This window comes from Puma concolor, chromosome D1 (genome assembly GCF_028749965.1).
Source record: "Puma concolor isolate L17-30 chromosome D1, mPumCon1.1.hap2, whole genome shotgun sequence".
NCBI lineage: Eukaryota > Metazoa > Chordata > Mammalia > Carnivora > Felidae > Puma > Puma concolor.
This window is the reverse complement of record NC_141676.1, coordinates 45,295,945-45,313,956: the sequence shown is the minus strand read 5'-3', so window position 1 is coordinate 45,313,956 and position 18,012 is coordinate 45,295,945. Positions and strand designations below refer to the sequence as shown.

Genomic DNA, 18,012 nt, shown 5'->3' with positions numbered 1-18,012 from the left:
AATTTTTAAACCATGAATTTGTGACAACATCTTCAATTCCAAGCAAGCATCTGAGTTGAGGCTAGCCTTCCCCCTTTCCACATTTAAAACTCCCTTCACCAACAATGAGAAAGTTGGCTCCCATTTTCCACAACATATTTACCTATTTGCTTAATCCTAGTATAGAAAATTGTTTCAGAATTGAAAAGCCATGTTCCTCTCTCTCTCTCTCTCTCTCTCTCTCTCTCTCACACACACACACACACACACACACACACACACACACACACACAGCCTATTAACTAGAGTTCAATGTTTGCTTCAAGTTCTTGTCTTTATCCTGAGGACATAGTCCAAACACCCAGTTCAAAAGTTAGTTTTTTTCTTTCCCCCCTTCAGTGTAGTTATCTTACTCATTTGAAATAAGGTTCAGTTCATTTATTTCCTTTATTTTTTTTTAAGTTTATTATTTTGAAAGAGAGAGAGCAAGCGAGGGAGGTGCAAAGAGAGGGGGAGAGAGAATCCCAAGCAGGCTCCACGCTGTGAGCACAGAGCTGGATGTGGGGCTTGAACTGATGAACCATGAGGTCATGACCTAAGCTGAAATCAAGAGTTAGCTTCTTAACCCACCAAGCCACCCAGGCGACCCTAGTTCATTTATTTGTTTGTACTCCACCTGAGGGTGGTTTTTTCTTCACCACTTGATTGTACTCGTGTTTGCTGTTTATGGACTAAGTATGTGAAACATTAAACATGGTTCCAAAAGTCAGAAAGTATCCTCAGAAAGGTTACCAACCCCATTCTTTCTACCCCTTCCCCCTCATTCCTACCCACCCTCTCTGGCTAACCAATAATCTCATTAATCTCTGATTTATCCATTCTGTGTTTTTGTCCCAATAAGCAAAAACATATGTATTTTCTTATTTCCCCTTCTTTCTTACACAAAATGCAGTATACTGAACATTATGCAATAGGTATTTTGCACTTTGTTTTTTTCACTGAACAATTTATCCTGGAAGGCCCTTCACATCAGTTCATAGAAATCTTTATTTTTTTTTTTTACAGCTACATAATGCTCCACACGTACCATATTTTATTCAATCCCTCTCCTATTCTGTGTTTCCAATTTCTTCAATTACAAACAATGCTGTGACCTCATGCGTGTGTATTTTAAGGGTAAATTTCTAGATCTGGAGTCAAAAGGTTAAGCACAGATAGAATCAAATCTACATCTATTTTACGTCTCCTGATATAATGCACTAAGAAGAATTCATTATTTCTGTGTTGTTCCTCCCCCCCAAATGCAGAACCTGAATTTAACAATGAAGAAACAAACCCTAGCTAGCTATGTTAAATGTTACTTAAAAGGAAATAATTGGATTATATGGTCATTTTCAATTGTAGAAAAATGTGTTGCTGGGGAAAAAAAAAGAAAAAAACAAACCCTAATCAAGGAACTCTACAAATAAGATACACGCTTCAAAAATATCAATGTCCTAAAATACAAAGACTAAAGAACAGTTCCAAATTAAAGAAGATATGGAAACTGAATGCAATGCTTAATCTGAGATATTCTTTTGCTATAAAGGGCATTATTGGGACAATTGGCAAAATCTGAAAAAGCTCTACATGTTAGATTACTAATATATCAATGTTAATTTCTGATTTTGGTTATATATCTTGTTTATATAAGCAAATGCTCATTTTTTAGGAAATATACATGGAGATACTTAAAAATAAGTGGTCACTGTCTTCAACTTACACTTAAATGATTTTTAAAAAGCATATATGGGGAAAAGGATAAAACAAATATGGTAAAATGTTAGCATTTGGAAAATCTGGGTAAAGTTTTTTTTAAAAAGCAACACTGAATATTACTTTGACATTTATATTCATACTTCTAGTACTGAACATGTACTTACTTGTATACAAAGCTCTTTCTCCTAGAAAAAACATCACCATATGAGGCGGCAAGATAAGTTGGCTGGCAATATTAAACTCCTAATGTATACAAACAACAAATTCTGTGACTATAATATTTCTAATTAAACTATGATTTAATGCATGTAACCAATAAACAATCACAGCACTTTTATACAACACTAAAAATAAAATATAATTTATAGGGTGACAAGGAACTCAGTCTAATTATGTCTCCAGTAGCACAATTTTAGACAACTTACATTTCTTTGCTTCTTTCAGAACCACACAGAAAATACGTGAATATATAAATCTTTGTCTTTTTCACAAAAGCCTGAGAGACATTTCTCTTGGCAAAGTAGAAATAAATCAAAGGCCTACCAAGGACATTACTTTAAGTTTCAATCCCAAACACAGACTCAGCAGCTCTATCTATCCAAAGTAATTCAAGATCAAGGCCTTGCCAGTAGATTCACTATTAACTAACATTGTCTACCAGCAGAATGAAAGTCTTTTACTCATTATCACTTTTTAGTAAGAAGGGCACAAAAGAACTAATACTCTAAACACGCTTCTATTTTTCCTAACAAGAAAGAAAGAAAGAAAGAAAGAAAGAAAGAAAGAAAGAAAGAAAGAAAGAAAGAAAGAAAGGAAGAAATGTTCACATTGCATCACAAAATTTCAATTTTATGAGATCAGTTTTAATTTGAAAAAGGAAACATAAGGAGTGCCTGGGTGGCTCAGTCAGTTGAGCTTCAGACTGCTGATTTCAGCTCAGATCATGATCTCACAGTTCATGGGATGGAGCCCGAGTCAGGCTCCACAATGTCAGGGGGGCCTGCTTGGGATTCTCTCTCTACTCCTCCCCTACTCGTGCTCTCTCTCTCTCTCAAAATAAACTTTTTTAAAAAAGGAAACTTAAAATAAAAACAATACTGCTTCAAGAAAGTCTCTTTCCCCACTCCTTCCCCCCCTTTAAAGTTACCAATTTATTTTCCTTACCGAACCAAAGACTTCTTTCTTTCTTTTCTTTCTTCTTTCCTCCTTTCCTTCTTTCTTTCTTTCTTTCGAGAGACAGACAGTATCCCAAGCAGGCTCCACATTGTCAGCGCAAAGCCTGATGCAGGTCTTGAACTCATGAAACGTAGGATCATGACACAATCCAAAATCAAGTCCAATGCCCAACTGACTGGGCCACCCAGGCGCCCCTTAAGCACTATTTTCATTTCAAAGCTTGGTAAAGACCCACACTTCAGCAACACAGGTGAATTAAAAATCCCATCCCAGTAGGCAGCTGCCTGTCACCATCACTTTGCCTTCTAATGGTACTCGACCAAGGGAAAAGAGGATTCTTGACACTCAACAGAAGCGTCTCCACTAACTCCGGCAACTTCCCCATCCCAATAAGGAGACACACATGTAAGAATGAGTTTTAAGAAAACCTAGGTTAGAATTTCCTTCTGCTTATCCTCTGTTAAAAGTGATCATCCTTTCCCTTGAGTGCCTACCATTTCTATGCAGGAACCGCCAGCACATCCATTTCAGGTGTTACCAAAATGAGGCAATCTCTAGTATGTACCACCATCAGCTGAGGTGCCTTATTTTTCAATGCTAAGAATTCACTTGCAAATTACTCTGAAAATATAACCTGCACACAAAAAAACAAGTCTACAGTATAGTTTCAAACTCACAGACACAAGTTATTTTAATTGCAGAGAGTGTCTTCCAGACATCACAACAGAACAGCAATTCTGGAATCTAAACTCACAACCTTCACACATGGATCAATTAACTATAACATAAATACATGTGTCTTGAAATCTCTTTGGGATCTCCACCCCAAGGAAAAGGCAATGAAAAAGCATCCAGCAAAAGACAAACTCTGGGTTAAAAGCAATGTCTGAGTCAGGTCCAGCTAACAGGTTGTAAGACTAAAACCCAGTGAGTGAGGAATCAACTACCCCCTACATAGTTCAAAATCTGACAAACTGCTCAACAGAAAGTAAGGATGCTAAACAAAGAACAGAAGATGGGAAATTCCTCTCTTTAATCTTATAAAACATGTGTGGTCTCTTCTCAGAGTTAGCAGGTAAAGCATTAACCTCAAACCCAACGATTACTCCATCTTTTCCTAAAATCAACTTGCAACTGATAAAAAGAAGTTTCCCCGACTCAAAACAGGATCAATATTCATCACCTAAATACCACACAAAGTGAAGAGGGGAGTTTGAGGTTGGGGTGGGAGGCAGGGGGTACTGAAGACTTAAAAGACCAGATTACATGTCAAGGAAAAATAAATACATTACAAATTTTGTTTCGGAAGAACAAGATACAGAAGTAATAGAAGCAATTAAAACCAGGTAACAATTATTAACATACTCTGTAGATGGCACTGTGCTGAACAATTTGCGTGCATTATTGTAATTATTCCAAAAAACCTAAAGGTACTACTTAATTTCCCTTTTCATATAGGGAAACTGAGGCTTGGGGAACCCAAGAAACTTGACTAAGGCACACAGGTGGTTAAATGAGAACCTAGAATTTCAAAGGTGCAGGTTTGTTCACCCAAACTCAGTGTTTTATGGAGGAAAAAAAACTAAAGCCTTGAAAAGATTAGGAAAGATTAAGAAATTCCCTAGCATCACCTGAGTAAGGAAACCTAGAATCCAGATATGCAAAATTCTCTCCATTTCACTTTGTACAATGCTAAGATCACTTCCTAACTACTCATCATTTAGGTATTTACTCATCATTTAGGTATTCCATTTACCAACAGAACTTAAAACATTTTTCAAAAAACTATGAACAACAAAAACATATTTTACGTCTTTATACAGGCATTTTATGATCTGATAAAGTCATTTTTAAGGAGAAAATGCACTAAGTAATTATTGCCTTAATCTCCTATTTTGCAGCTCTTCATATGCTAAGTTACAAGTATACCTAAGGTTACAGAAAGTCAAGGCTAAAAACAAAGTGTTTTTACATTCTCCATTCCCCAATTTATTATATTTTTTCTGCTCAAGATTATATCATAGAAAAATATATACAGAACACTGTAAAAAGGATGTTTCAGAAGACTTAAAAAATAAATAAAACCAATTTGTGTCATCCTGATCTACAAAGAGAACTCACTTCCGCTTGTTAAGATTATTATCCTTCTGCCATCTCCTCTCCCAATTACTACTGCTAGACAATCACAGCAGAATGAATTTTAATTTCCCAAGAGTCATACAATAAATAGTGGCTCTATTAAGTGTAGATGATAAATAGTCACTTTAGCTCCATAATATAAGATTAATATAACAGCAATAACATCTGTAGATTTATTATGCACTAGGCATCGTTTTAAGCCCTTGACATATGTTAAGTCTAATTTTCACAACAACACTATCTGGTACTTTCTATCTCTCCGGATTACAGATGGGGAAAATTGAGATACCAAGAGGTTAAGTAATTTATCTAAGATTATACATGCAGCAAGTGGCAGAGCTGAGACTCCATGGAAGTGGTCTGGCTCCTACCTCTCCAGAAAGTCTCCTCCGATGTCAGAACCTATATTCCTCCCTTTCACTGGCTCCAATTCATCTGCCTCTCCCACTCCCCTCCTTGCCTGCCTTCTCTCTCCAAACTAGCATATAACTCACCCATGCTCACAGAAGGTATGTCCTCTCTCCCTACCGCCAAGCCTACACAGTACTTTTATCAATTCTTTGCAAACTGACTTTTACCCAAATCTGAATTCTCTTTGCATTTAAATGTGTTACAGAACTGTACACAGACACTTATACTAGCAGCAATCATTAAGTGAGCACATATTACGTGACAGATACGGTGCTAACAATATTCCCATAATTTATAGGATTATAAACAATGTGTCAGCCCACCCGTTTTACTGATAATTAAATTGAGGCTCAGAGATGCTGAATGTTCTGTCACTGTTCTCACAACCAATAAATGACAGAATAAGACAGACACTTCAGTTGACTCAAAGCTCACTTTTTCTCTATGTATATATATGTATGTCTTTCACATGCATACACACCTTCCCTTCTTTTATACCATCTAGTACAGTACTATTCATGAAGGTGTTTCTTTAGCAAATGAATTCTAGAAAATCATTTTAAAAATAGCAATTACTGTTATCTTAACAATTTCTAAAACCATTTCCCAAAAACAAAAGGTTCCAGTACCTTAATTAAGTAACTTAAGATTCAAATACATTCAGATGATCCCTCCCCACCAAAAAAAAAAAACAAAAAAACAAAACACTAAGTATGTGTGGTTTAAACCTGTCAGGTGACACTTTACTAATACTGGAACCCAGAATTATCCTCTCACTCATCACCACCACCACCAGCCCAACAACAGTCCCCAAAGAAAGGTTTAGCTATAAATTGTTTTGCTCTGCCATCAGTTAAAGTCTCTCTCTGGGCCCTAGGGATATAACATAACATCCCTGATTCTGCAGCCTGCTAAACTTAAACCAATCTCACCTCTTACAAAGTGTGATTTTTTTTTTTAACCCACTAATGAGCATACTGTAAATATTCATTACACAAACATCTTCTCTTCCTGGATACAAAGGTTTTAGCAGCAGTTTTTAACCCCTTGAAATATTACAACAGCAAATTATTGCTCATTTAGGCAACGTGAAAGGTAACAATCACATTTAACAGTACTCTGTATTTTTATGTCACTATAAACGTGAAGTGAAATGAAATACGCCATTCAAGTATCCCAGTTGATAACAAATGAATGAAACGGAAACCAGAAATTAATTCTTCACCAAAGCATCTTAGCAGTACTCTTGTGTACTAAGAATATCTTTTGTTACCTGTTATAACGGGGTCCCTTCCTTCTCTCGCAGCGTATGCCACACCTTTTAGGTTGACAAAAGCGGAGAGACATCTGGGTTTCTCATTTTTAAAATCCCGAAAAAGATCGCTCAACCTTCTTAACCAGAGCAAATCCTAAGAATGAAGAATTCCATCGCAATTGTCTTTACCACAAGCCCTGACTTTCGCCTCCAGCATCCAAAGAGGTCTCGGGGTGGGGGGAGTGGGTAGTTGGAACAGATACAGCAGGCACGCCCCGGTCGGTCATCTCCGAGCATGGCCCATCCCAAACTTCACCTTGGCAAAGGGAGAAGCAGGAAGGCACCAGGAATTCCTAGGAAATGGTCTCACCCCTATCCTATCGGAGAACATTCTCAACTTCCTCGAAGCCACCATTTCCCTCGGGCATTCTCACACACCTCCCACCCGGACACATTACCTAAGAGATTACTTAAAAGAAAAGCACAAATACACACAAAGAGAAACACACAGCTCGAGCGGGCAGCTCCGGCTCAGCGTGCGCAGAGAAACCCGCAGACCACGCGGAGCCGCGGCCAACTTGCCACCGCGATCGCAACCGAAGGTGCAGGAGGCGGCCCGGGGCGGCTGGAAGCCCAGCTCGAGGGGCTGCAAGCCCCACGCCCGACGCCCGGAGCCCGGGCCTCGGGGCAGGAAGACGGGCGCGGCGGCGCAGCCTCCCCGGAGGGCTCGGCCCCGGCCGGAGCGATAAGGTGGATCGACGCTTCCCACCCTGCCAGCTCCGCCCTCCCGGACACATTCCTGAGAAGCCCGACTCCCGGGACGCCGAGCAGGGCGCCGGGCAGGCAGGAGCGCGGCGCCACGGCCGCAGGGCAGGAGGGCAGAGCCGGGCCCTCACCCCCCGCCCGCCCCCGGCCCGCGCGGCGCCTCCGGGGCGGGGTCGCGTCAGCAGCCCCGCCACAGGTAGCGAGAGCCCCCGCCCGCCGCCACCCCGGCGCCCCCGGCAGGCCCGCTCCAGGTACCTGGATGAACTGGATGGTGAGCGCCGACTTGCCCACGCCGCCTCCGCCGACCACCACGAGCCGGTACTTCTCCTGGCCGGAGCCGTCCCGCCAGCCGGCCGCGGCCATGGGGACGCCGCCGAGCCCGCCCGGCCACGCCGAGCCGCCGCCCGCCCTAGGCCCGGCTCCGGGGACGTGTGCGGCCGGCGGGCTGCGGGCGAGCGGCGGGCGGGGGTCCCGGGCGCCGGGAGCTGCCGGGAGGGCCGCTCCGGGCGGCAGCGCGGCGCCCGGGCTGGCCGGGTCCCGCCCGAGGCGCGGAGGAGCGGGAGGACCGCAGGGGCCAGGGGCGGCAGCGGCCGGGGGGCGCGCTCCTCCTCACGTCGCCGCAGCGCCTGCCGAACGCTGCCTCCAGCGCCGCTACAAATGGCCGTCTGGGGGCCGGGCTGCTAGGCTGAGGTGCTGCATATGCATGAGGGGGCGGGGCGGGGCGGGGCGGGGCCGCGTTGGCCTGGGCTGGGATTCCGGCGCTGACCCCCGGCGGCTCAGACCCCCGCGGACCCGCCCCTCGGATCCCGGGACTGTGAGCGCGTGTGCGTGAGTGAGTGCGTGCGTGAGTGAGTATGCGCGTATGTGTGTCTGAGTAGGTGTCAAGTGGGAGTGAGAAGAAGACAGCAGACAGTGTGTGACCATAACTGTGTAATGTCAGGGATTGTCAGGGATTATGTGGATGAAAAAATACAGTATGTGAAGGCGTGTGTGAAAAATAGAGCTGTTGTCGTCTTAACCCAATTTTTGCAGGAGAGTAAATATCCTGTTTTAAGAGTACAGATGGTGATCGTGATTGTGTGAAAACCAGTGTGTGACAGTGATTGAGGATCAGAGCTGTGTCACAGTAACTGTGTATGGGATGGGTTGCAGTGATGAGGTTGTGTGACAGAGACTAGACTGGGCATGGGGAATAAATCACCGTGATGGAGGGTGCATGGACGAGAGTGAATGGGCAGGTTTTGTATGTGTCAGGAGACTGTCCTGGTGGCTATATTTGTGTGTAAGAAATATGTCATAATTGTACAGAGGAATATAAGTGAGAGGTTAGTTTGTAATTAAGTTCACACTACATACCAGGCACTGTGCTCAGTGCTAGAGATCCTTTCCTAAACCAAACAGTGTCCCTGCCCTCAGGGAACTTAAGAGTCCAGTGAGGGAGACAGACAGGACAATAGGCAAATTATAAGGCATAATGTAAGGGCTATAGCTATTTAGCATCTGTGCCCATGGCAGAAGCATTCACCCCAGAGCTGGGTGGTCAAGGAAGGCTTCCTAAAGACGTGAAGAATCAATAATAGAAACAGGCAAATCATTAGAAGAAAAGTAATCCAGGGAAACGAAACTGCATGTAAAAAAGTCAGAGCTGAGAAGATAAGAACTGTCACATGATTTTGAATGTACTGGGGAAGTTCTCGTGCCAGTGATTGTGAATGAGAAGTGATTATCGATGTGTACGGCAGTTTAACCAAATGTAACAGGAATCACAGCTCTGGGAAGAAGTAGTGTAGGGTAGTAGATAAGGCCATGGGCTCTGGGGCTAGACTGTCTGGATTCAAATCCTAGCTCTTCTACTAATGGTGTGATGTTGGGAAGTGAACCTCTGTGCACCAAGTTTTCTCCTCTCTAAGGACAGTAAGACTTACCTACCATCAGGGCGTTTTATTTTGTTTTGGTAAGAATCAAATGAGCAAATACATTATAAAGCACATAAAACAGTGCCTGGCATGCAATAAGCGTTTATGGCAGTTTGGGAACATGACTGCAAGTTCTTGGACAGTATTTAGTGACTCGCTTGGAACCAATAGAATGCAGCAGAAGAGATGCTGTATAACTTCCAAGGCTGGGTCAGAAGAGGCCATGCAGCTTCCACCTCTTCTCTTGGGATTCTCACTCCGGGAGAAACAAAGTAAGAAGTTTGGCTACTCCAAAGCTGCTGTGCTAGCAAAGCATAATGCAAGGCAAAGATACAGCTGAGCTCCTAGCAGACCGCCAGCATCAACTGCCGGCCATGGGAGATATCTTGGGCACCCAACTCTGTTGAGCCTTCAGATGAGGGCAATCCCCGCTGGCATCTGACTGCAGCTGCATGAGAGACCACAAGGAAGAGCTGCCCAGGCCAGCCCTTCCTGATCCACAGAATCATGAGCAAAATAAAGTAGCAAACTGGTTGTGCTTTTTTCAACTTTTTATTTAGAAATAATTTCCATGTGTAAAATATAAAGTACACCCATACATTTTTACCCAAATTCCACTATTGTGAGCATTTTACCCCACTTCCTTTATCTTTCTCCCCTCTCCATTTCTCTCTGCCATATATATGTATATATGTATACATATACATACGAAAATTTATAATATTCACATATATATGTCCATATATACATGTGTACATATGTGATTGTGTGTATATATACACATATATAAATTTATGATTATTCCTATATACAAATAAATGTGTATGTGGATATATAAATGTATGATTCATATATATTATATATATAATCCATATATAAAGATGAGTTTTTTAACCATTTAAGGATAAGTTACAGACATTATGGCCATTTGCCCCTAAGTACTTCAGTGTGTATTTCCTGAGAATAGGGACAGTACAGTTATCATCTGTAGTAAATTTAATATTGATTTGAATACTTAATCTACCATTCATATTCCAATTTTGTCAGTTGACTCAATAATGTGCTTTAGAGCATTTTCCCCCCAGCACAGGATCCAGTCCAGGGTCAAACACTGCATTTAGCCACCAAACTCTATTTATCTTTTTTTGGTGTGGTACAAAATGGTTGTTTTAAGTATTTGGGAGGAGGGGCAAAATGTTTGTTACACAGCAGTAATGGCCAGAAGGGCCTCAGTGACAGATATTATTATCAGTGTGAAAAGGAGAAAAAGGAGAGAAAAGAAAGAGGAACCCACATCAAGGAAGTGCTGAGAAAGGACCAGTTATACTTCTCACAAATGTCTCCTAATATCTGCCTAGCCCTAAAATTTCCCATAATCCTTCAGGACCAAGAAGATGACCAGAGTCCTTATGCTCTTTGCCTTCTAAAGTACCAGTCTATTTTCAGTAGAATCTATTTCATTCACCTATTTGTGAGCTTCTTCTATGCCTGTGTCCTGACCAAGATGTTCTTTCCTTCCTGCTCTGCACCACTAAGATCCCCAGGTACAGGACAATTCCTGACACCAAGCAAGCAAACCCATCCTATAGGAAACATGTACTGGTTGCCTTCCAGCCAGCCATTCCTCCTTCCTTTCAAATAGTTATCTCCAAATTTTCCCTCTAGTTTGTGAAGGACACCCACCTACCTGCAGCTTCAGCTGTTCACTCTAATTCAGTTAAGATTATCAACCTGCACTGGCCACAGTAGTTAGCGGGAGGGGAGATATAGTCTAGGTCAGGGCCATCAGGAACAGATTCAACTGTGGAATCAAAACTACAGTGTGATGCCATTTCATACCCACTAGGATGACTTTTCCGCTTTGGAAAACAGTCTAGCGTTTCCTCAAAAGGTTAAACATAGAGGGGTGCCTGCATGGCTCAGTTAAGTGTCCAACTCTTGATTTCAGCTGAGACCATGATCTCGAGGTTCGTGGGATCAAGCCCCGCAGAGCGCAGAACCTACTTGGGAATTCCCTCTCTCTCTCTCTCTCTCTCTCTCAATAAATGAATAAAACTTAAAAAAAAAAAAAAGACTACTTAAAAAATGTTTTTAAAAACGTTAAACACAGAGTCACCATATAACCCAGAAATTCCCCCCAGTGTATATCCAAGATAAATTAAAACATGTATCCATACAAAAACCTGTGCATGCAAGTTCATAGCAACATTATTCATAATAGCCAAAAAGTACAAATAACCCAACTGTCCATCAACTGATGAGTGGACAAAATGTGGTATAATCATACAATAGAATTTTATTTGGCAATAAAGACATGAAGTACTGATACATGCTGCAACCTGGGTGAACCTTAAAAATGTTACACTAACTGAAAGAAGCCAGTTAGAAAAGAGCACATATTGTATAATTCCATTTATATGAAAGGTTCAACCTAAGAAAATCTATGAAGACAGAAAGTAGATTAATGGTTGCCAGGATGGAGGGGAAAATGTGAGTGACTGGTAATGGGTACGAGGATTCTTTCTGGAGGTAGGAAAATATTCTGAGATTAGATAGTTATGATGGTTGTACAATTCTAAATATACTAAAAACCATTGAATTATACACTTTTTAGAGTGAATGTTACGGTATAGGAATTAAATCTTAAAACTGTGGGGAGAAAAGATTGAACTGCAGGATTTTATTTGAGCTATGAAGGAAATGTCTTTTTACTTCAAGATGTTCCCCATATCAGCTCTATTCCTTTATTGATTGATTGATTGATTGATTGATTGATTTGATTCAAAGTTGAGTGTTCAGCACGCAGGAAGCTTATATGCTCAACTCCACCTAGACTTCTATTCCAAAATGTTTTCTTGGCCTTAGAAAATATCCCAAAAGCCTACACGAAAATAAATCTTTACAAAAACATAGGAGAATATGGGAAAGAAAGAACTAGTTGTCATTCAAGCCAATTAAAGATGAATTTTCATCTTACTCTGAAAAATGTCCTTCTCAAGTAGCTAGAATAGAATGGATAAGAGTATAGGGGCGCCTGGGTGGCTCAGTTGGTTAAGCATCCAACTTCAGCTAAAGTCATCTCATGGCTCATGGGTTTAAGCCCCGCATCAGGCTCCATGCTGACAGCTCAGAGCCTGGATCCTGCTTCGGATTCTGTGTCTCCCTCTCCCTCTGCCCCTCCCTTGCTCACACTCTGTTTCTCTCTCTCTTTCTCAAAAATAAACATTAAAAAAATTTTAAATAAGGAAGAGTACAAATCTTCACAAGAAGAATGACTTACAAACTTGGAAAGAATGGTAGAGATCACCCCCCTTAACTTATCCAAAGAAATATTGTGACTAGGGAAAGAATTTCTTTCCCAATGTCACCTAGCAAGTTATCAGGACACAGGTCTTCTGACTCCCCCGCTTAAAGCACTTTACCTAATGCCAAGCTGGGTGTTATCCAGAGCCCCACAGAGCCTCACAGCATGGAGTCAGTGTAATGCTACCAATCAAGAGAACTGTTGAATGCATCATTTTGCCTTAAGTAGATGACTGTCTGGCTAAGGAGTTGTCAAGAAATTTCAACAGGCAGATTCAAGGCCTGTTTTGGCCAGCAGATATGTTTTGGTGCACAATTTAATTTTTGAATTGAATTACCAATATTTAATTGAGTTACCAATATTTTTTCAAAAAAGATAGTTTGGGGCACCTGGGTGACTCAGTCATTTAAGTGTTGGACTTCGGTCATGAGCTCACAGTTTGTGAGTTTGAGCCCCATGTCGGGCTCTGTGCTCAGAGCCTGGAGCCTGCTTCCAATTCTGTGTCTCCCTCTCTCTCTTGCCCCTCCCCTGCTTGTGCTCTATCTCTCTCTCTCAAAAATAATAAATGAACATTAAACAAAATTTTTAAACATATTTCACAAACAAATCTGAATTTCTAACTCTTCCCAATAAAATTAAGCAGAACATCTAGCAATACCAGGCCGTTACCATATGACAACTGGGTACATACAGGTAAGTACATGCTGTCTTCAAGAAAAGGTATGGATGCTCCTGTTCTTCAGAGTCACCCGTACTCTTATATTGCACCCCATCCATTTGATGTTACCTGCGTTTGCAAATCCTACCACTATATGCCAATGCTCCCCAACTAGGATGCACATCTCATTGGCCTGTATTGTCATAAAACAAAGAACCTGGGCTCCCCCACCCCGCATCTTGATAAGTAAGATTTCAGAGCAAGACTCAGCATTTATATATTTAAATATCCAAAGTAACTGAGACACTTCCATAATTGAGAATTTTTGGAGGAGAATAGACTCATCCGAGTCCACTCTTATTTCAGAACAAACAATGACCTTCTCATCTGGAATGTTAGTGACTCATCATCTCTAAAAACTACCATTGCCCAAATACCATCCCTGGCCCATCCCAGAGAAAGGATCTAGGGGTGGAGTGAGGAAGGAGGTAAGGCTGAAACGAAGGTCCCCCTGACCTCATCTATAGCTGAGTCAGATAGAGCCCAGGCCTGATAACCAAAGAGGGCCAAACCCCAAATCAGAGAGCATTCAGTTGATGGAAGAGCCCCATCCACTTATTTCCTTAATGGGCCACCACTTACAATGTGCATGAATGGCTGGTGGAGAATGAAACAGCCCAGCAGGAGCTGCATGTATCTGATATGAGACAGATGCACAAATCTATTCCTTGTTTAAAGATCACACTGCTAAGAATAGAAACTGAAACACACGCTGAAGCGTGTGCACACACAGCCCTGAAGAAGGCCACAACAGAGCTGGAGGAATCCATAGCTTAGTGGAGGATCATCTGAGAATCATAGAGCCTTAGAGCAGAAGAAGCACCCTGAGATCATTCCCTCTAAAGCTCTCATTTTAATGGTGAAGAAGCAAAGGCTCAGACAGAAAAGAGCAGTCCCCAGCGCTGCCTAGAGATAGAGCACAAGCATGACTGGAACTCACATTCTGTCCCCCAGATTGGGGTCTGACTCAACGGAGAGCACTGTCCTGGGAGCCCCAGAGCATAGAGACTGAGCAGGGTCAAAGTCACACTGCCCCTTTCTGGAAGAGCTGCCAGGAAGAATCAAGCAAGAGTGTCCCCTGCTGCATCCTTTCCGAATAATGAAAAATCAAAACTACTTAATTATTCAACAACGGGGGCGCCTGGGTGGCTCAGTCGGTTAAGAGGCTGACTTCGGCTCAGGTCATGATCTCACGGTCCGTGAGTTCGAGCCCCGTGTCGGGCTCTGTGCTGACAGCTCAGAGCCTGGAACCTGTTTCGGATTCTGTGTCTCCCTCTCTCTGACCCTCCCCCGTTCATGCTCTGTCTCTCTCCCTGTCTCAAGGATGAATAAACGTTAAAAAAAAAAAAAATTCAACAACGGAGATTCAGTTAAATAAATGATGCTACAGCCATAGTATGAATACTATTGGCCATTAAAAATAATTTTTAGGGGCACCTGGGTGGCTCAGTTGGTTAAGCATCTGACTTTTGATTTCAGACTCATGATCTCACGGTTCATGAGTTTGAGCCCCACATCACACTACCAGTGCAGAGTCTGCTTAGGATTCTCTCTCTCTCTCCCTCTCTCTCTCTCTTTCTCTATTTCTCAAAATAAGTAAATAAACTTTAAAAATAATGTTTATTTATATAGGAAAATTAGAATAGGATACAAACCAGTAAAGACAGTGTTATAAAATATAAAATATATACATAACAGTTACCATTTACCTAGCACTTACCATGAGCCTGGCACTGTGCTAATCACTTAAAGTCTATTATCCAATTTAATCTACAAATCAACCATCTGAAGTGGGTTCTATTATTTATTTGCATTGTACCAAAAACTTGAAGCCCAGAAATGTTAGATAGCTAATAAATGGCAGAGTGCATAGTTGAACCTATGAGTGGTTCAAAGTTTTTGTAGTTACATGTTATGAACAGATGAAAAGAAAGAAAGGCTATAAGGGTTATTCAGTTATCCTGGGTGGTGAGATCACAGGACAGTTCTATTTCCTTTTTTTTTTTTTTTTTTTTTTTTTTTGCAAAAAAAAAATATATCCCCATTGTATGGATATATTGCTGCTATGAACATTTATATACAAATATCTGAGTTCTTGTTTTCAAATCTTTTGAGGTATATGCAGAGGAGTGAAATTGCTGGGTCAAATGGTAATTTTATGTTTAACTTTTTGAGGAACTACCAAACTGTTTTTGCACAGCAGCTACTCCATTTTTTTTATTTAAAAAATTCATTTTTGAGAAGGGGAGAGAGACAGAGCGTGAGTGGGGGAGGGGCATGGAGAGAGGGAGATACAGAATCCAAAGCAGGCTCCAGGCTCTGAACTGTCGGCACAGAGCCTAGCGGGGTGAGGGTGGGGCTCAAACCCACGAACGGTGAGATCATGACCTGAGCCGAAGTCGGAGTCTCAACCGACTGAGCCACCCAGTTGCCCCACAGCTACACCATTTTAATTCCTACCAACACTGTGAGAAGGTTCTAACTTTTCTACATCTTCATCAGCACTTGTTATTTTCCTTTTTTTGTTGTTGTTTTTCTTGCCATCCCTCTAGGTATGAAGTGGCATCTCACTGTAGTTTTGATTTGCATTTTCCTAATGACTAACGATGTTGAACATACTTTCATATGTTTATTTGCCATTTGTGTGTCTTCTTTGGATAAATGTCTATGCAAGTCCTTTGCGTGTTTTTTAATCGGGTTGCTTATCTCTCTGTTATTGAGGTGGACGACTTCTTTGTATTTTCCGAATATCAAACCCTTATCAGATATTGTGATTTGCAAATATAGCCTCCCTTTCTGTGGTTTTCACTCCTTGATAGTGTTCTTTGATGCACAAGTTTTTTACTTGAACGGAATCCAGTCTCTTCTTTTTTTAGTCAGAAAAAACATGAAGTCATGTTTATGAACACTTTTTCATGATACGGGCAAAGCAGGAGCCAAGGTTGTACATACATAATCTAACTATGTAAACTTCAGTGTGAGTTAGATAATCTGGAAGAATTAACCATTCCAGGAAGAATGAGAATCAGGGCAATATGTGGAAAATGCTTACCTTGTCCTGTGTCACTCAGGTTGACCTGTGATAGCTGCTTCATCCCTTCCTTTCCTGCAGCAACTTTCCAAAGACAGTCGTGCCTGCTGCTGTAGAGGGACTAAACCCCGAAAATTGAGCTTTCTGTAGCACCCAGGTCTGATTTATAGAGCTCCAAACAGGCCTCTCTTTAACCCACATCCCTTACCAGGACCATGACTATGACTATTTTAAAGATTTGTAAAGAACTCATGAAAAGACCAAGAGCATGAAAGAGAGAAAATGGAAGTCCTTGCTTCAAAATGATCGGCTAAGACATCTCTAGCCTCCAAAACAGAAGGACACAATTCAAATGCAGCCATATAGTTTTAGGTTAGACAACTGGTAGAACCTGACAGGAAGGCAAGGTAGACAGCTCCTAGGAGGCTTTTTTAAATGCACTGTTTTCTAGGCCCCATCCCTGCCCCCAGAATTATACCGTTTCAGGGGAGAACTGAAAGGAAATGCTTTGTGATTGTAATCTTCCCTCCTGTGCCAGGATACTCCTGTCTCCCGCAGGTGCAACACCAGTGGTCTGGTGAGAACAAATAACGTTTTCTTCATGGGGCACTCTGGACCCCTGGGGAGAGAGTGTGAGACACAGTGCCCTAAATGTAAGAAGGGAAGGCACCTGAGAGATCTTCTACTCTACCGCCCTCCCCCATATTTGTCAGTGGTAGGCATTAGGGGACACAATACATAACAGCCCTCGTCCCCACCCAAGTTTTGAACCAAGTGAGAAATAAGGCACAGAAAACCAACAGATGGAGATTAAAATGTCAGCTTTATTACTGAGAAGAGCTACACTGGACAGACCTGGCTTAGATGTGAGGCCAAATAGGCTTGCTTCCACTGTTCCCAGAATAAACTCACCACCAAGTTGCAGGCAGGGCGGGGAAAAAAACGCAGTCCTCATCTTATGGGGATCTGCCTCTGTGACACTCAGGAGCACGGAGTAACTGCCCCCTTTTGTCAGATAGGCTGCCAGAGAAAACAAAGGGAAAAGCTAAACTGAGCATGCCCAGAGTATTCTGCTGAACTCATTAATTAGATAATGCATACCTTCTTCATGGAGAAGGATGAACAAAGGGTGGGGAGAAAGGCTAGGAATCTCACTTTAGTGATTTTCAAATGTTAGTGGGCATCAGAGTCACCAAGAAGACTTATTCCAGCACAGAATGTCAGACTCCACCCCCCAGGACCCTGATTCAGTAGGTATGGGGTAGGGTCTGATAAACTGTGTGGTTTTGTTGTTTTTGTTTTTTTAAAGAGTGCTGGGGTAAATCTTTTTTTTTTTTTAATTAATTTTTGAGAGAGAGCATGAATGGGGGGGGTGGTCAAAGAAAGAGGGGGACAGAGGATCCAAAGCGGGCTCTCCCTGATAGCAAGGAGCCCGACCAGGGGCTCAAACTCTAGAACCACGAGATCATGACCTTAACTGAAGTCAGTTGCTCAAACGACTGAGCCACCCGGGCACCCCTGATAAACTGTGTTTTTTAACAAGTTCCCTGGTGATGCTGA

At 42.0% G+C, this 18,012-nt stretch overlaps 1 protein-coding gene across 3 annotated transcripts in view; it reads right to left on the bottom strand.

Annotated features, from left to right (window-relative positions):
- RRAS2 (RAS related 2) overlaps window positions 1-8,150 on the bottom strand; it is an 84,265-nt gene extending 76,115 nt beyond the window's left edge. For 2 of the 3 annotated variants that reach the window (XM_086677914.1, XM_086677916.1), the window contains exon 1: window positions 7,739-8,150. In XM_086677914.1, coding sequence (XP_086534040.1) covers window positions 7,739-7,846 — 108 coding nt within the window. In that variant the 5' untranslated portion in view covers window positions 7,847-8,150. Of the gene's footprint in view, window positions 1-2,162; window positions 2,332-7,738 lie in introns of those variants that run through there. The other variant, XM_086677919.1, reaches the window with a different exon arrangement.
- Between the last annotated feature and the right edge of the window lie 9,862 nt (window positions 8,151-18,012).